The sequence below is a fragment of the Arvicola amphibius genome, chromosome 2, assembly GCF_903992535.2.
Source record: "Arvicola amphibius chromosome 2, mArvAmp1.2, whole genome shotgun sequence".
In the NCBI taxonomy this organism is placed as follows: domain Eukaryota; kingdom Metazoa; phylum Chordata; class Mammalia; order Rodentia; family Cricetidae; genus Arvicola; species Arvicola amphibius.
This window is the reverse complement of record NC_052048.2, coordinates 135,100,964-135,103,584: the sequence shown is the minus strand read 5'-3', so window position 1 is coordinate 135,103,584 and position 2,621 is coordinate 135,100,964. Positions and strand designations below refer to the sequence as shown.

Below are 2,621 nucleotides of genomic sequence, written 5' to 3'. Positions count from 1 at the left end.
TGCATGGGAAAGAGTGTCTTAAAAAAATCCCAGAAATTACAAACCAGGATCACCCTATGGTCATCTCTGGCAAGCTCATGTTTGTCGCCATGTGTTAAAAATAGTATCTTAGTGTGGCATGTTCTCTCCTGCTGGAGGCTCCTAGCTCAACATCTGCAGGTGTGAATGTGTAGCATGTAGTAACGACAGATAACAGAACAAATTGGGGCAGTGGACAGGACTGTGGTGGTGTGGGGAGCATTAGAGATGAACATAGCAGGGCACAAATGATCTCAGGAGGATAATGTAAATGGGGACATCTTTAGGGACGGGGAGGACAGAGGTAAATATGGCAGATGGTAGGAGGAAGGTATAGGGGAGTCGCAGATTACAATTGAGTTGATTGGGAAAATTTAATGGGGAGTTCTTAGGTAAGGTGTAGAGAGATAAATACAGAAGAAGGAGGTAGGTGAAATAACGATATGGGTGACTGAAAAATCATAAGACAAAAATACAAAATTTATAAGGAATTCTACTATTAATCATTTTTTTCACATGCTTCAGTAAATGAAAAACCAATGTTTGTTTTGATAGCTGGTTCTTTAAACCTGAAGTGAACTGTTCCAAAAGCTGATGGATGGGAATTAAATTGGTAAATATTTAAAATCATTTATAATCATAATTAATGGCTATGCAACTAATAAGGTATTGAAAGTACAATAATGGCCTCCAACTGTATCTATGTCTTTAATTCCGGATCCAGGAGATATAAAATTTCACAGAAAAAAGCATATAAAAGGAAAATATGAACAAAGGTAGACATTTTAATGATAGAAGGATGGTATTATCATGAAATCACTGTGGTTCAATTAGAATTATGATTGAAAACATAAGATAGTTGCAAAATAAAGCATAGTAAAATTATGCAACATGAGACTGACTCACCGCACGCTTTAAGATTTCTTTGGTGGATATTTTCCACATCAGTGTAAGTTTTATTCAGTTGTAAAAAGGTGACTAATATTCTGTGTTCATCACTACTGCTCTAGTTGTTAGCTCTAAAATGAAGCACTGTAAATCAATATGATTTGGCTTTTAAGGCATGATCCCAATGTGATTAGCAGGGTCACAAACTGTGCATTCTGGATAGGATTTGACTGTGAATGCCTTTATCATCTCTAGTATGCTACAGACACAGGTAGATACATGGAGAAGTATATAGAAATGTGGACTATGATATCAAGACTGAAACATCAAAACTTAAAGGACAGGTTAATTGAGAATAAGTAGGGACAATATAGACACACAGAACAGTGAATCACAAGTCTGATGTATACTCATTATTTTTCAGGTATATGAATTATGCTTTTAATATGATGTAAGATGAATAGACTTTCCACATATGTCATCATTAAGGAACGTCCTTAATTTCTTAACTGGACTTGGAGTCCTGGCCAATATGTTTCTCCTTTTTTTCTACACTTTCATAATCCTAGGTCACAGACCTAAGACCACGGACATGATCTCCTGTATATTGGCCTTCATCCACATAGTGCTGCTCCTCACTAGAACGGATATTTGGCTTACAGACATATTTGAATTACTGAACATTGAGACTGACTTAAGATGTAAGACAACATTTTACATAAGTAGAGTGATGAGAGGCCTCTCCATCTGTGTCACCTGCCTCCTGAGTGTGTTCCAGGCTGTCACTATCAGTCCCAGTACCTCTTATTTGGCAAAATTTAAATATAAACTAAAAAAATACATGATTTGTGCATTCTTATTTATTTTGTCGTTCAACCTTTCATTCATTAGCCACCAGCTTCTCTATTCTGGTGCTTTTACCAATGTGAGTGTGACCAACCAGATGAAGGTGACTAAGTTCTGTTCTCTCTTCCCCATGAACGTCATTATCTGGGCACTGATTTTAACAGCGACAATGTCCAGAGATGTATTTCTTGTAGGAGTTATGATGACCACAAGTGTATACATGGTGATTATCTTGTTTAGACATCAGAGGCAATGCAAGCATCTTCACAGCCTCAGCCACCTGAGAGCATCCCCTGAGAAAAGGGCCACCCAGACCATCTTGCTGCTGGTGGTTTGCTTTGTGGTCATGTACTGGGTGGACTTCATCATCTCATCTTCTGCAGTCATGTTGTGGATGTATGACCCAGTGATCCTGAGTGTTCAGAAGTTTATCATGAATGTCTATCCCGTAATTACTCCTTTGGTACAAATCAGTTCTGATAATAGAATAATCAAAATGGTGAAAAGCTTGAGGTCAAAGTCTCACCAGATTTTTTATAAAGATTAATTTTCTCCTTTTTAATAAAATTATTTATTTATTTTTATGAGTATTGCATCATCATGTATGTATGTGTGAATTTCTAGTACCTACAGAGGTCTACAGAGGCTATTGTTCCCCCTTGAACTGGACTTACAGATGGTTGTAAGGCATCATTCTGGTGCAGCTGTAATTATTTTTTCCAAAATACTGGTTTTTCTTAAATTGTTTAATCGTGCAAGTAACAATTCAATATTCTTCATATTTTAAGTAAAATATGTGGTATTACAAATGTACAGTCTTTTGACATTTTTTGCCAGGTAGTGTAGATTCCTTTAAGTTTAATTCACAC

At 36.6% G+C, this 2,621-nt stretch overlaps 1 protein-coding gene across 1 annotated transcript; it reads left to right on the top strand.

Annotated features, from left to right (window-relative positions):
* The first annotated feature begins 1,378 nt into the window (after positions 1 to 1,378).
* LOC119807050 (vomeronasal type-1 receptor 48-like) lies at positions 1,379 to 2,299 on the top strand. Its single transcript, XM_038319194.1, has one exon. It carries the CDS (start codon positions 1,382 to 1,384, stop codon positions 2,297 to 2,299), a length of 918 nt encoding a protein of 305 aa, XP_038175122.1. The 5' UTR covers positions 1,379 to 1,381.
* Positions 2,300 to 2,621: the final 322 nt, after the last annotated feature.

Bases quoted from the DNA above. Each gene is read 5' to 3' on its own strand.
- LOC119807050 (XM_038319194.1), top strand. From the start codon at position 1,382: ATGTCATCATTAAGGAACGTCCTTAATTTCTTAACTGGACTTGGAGTC.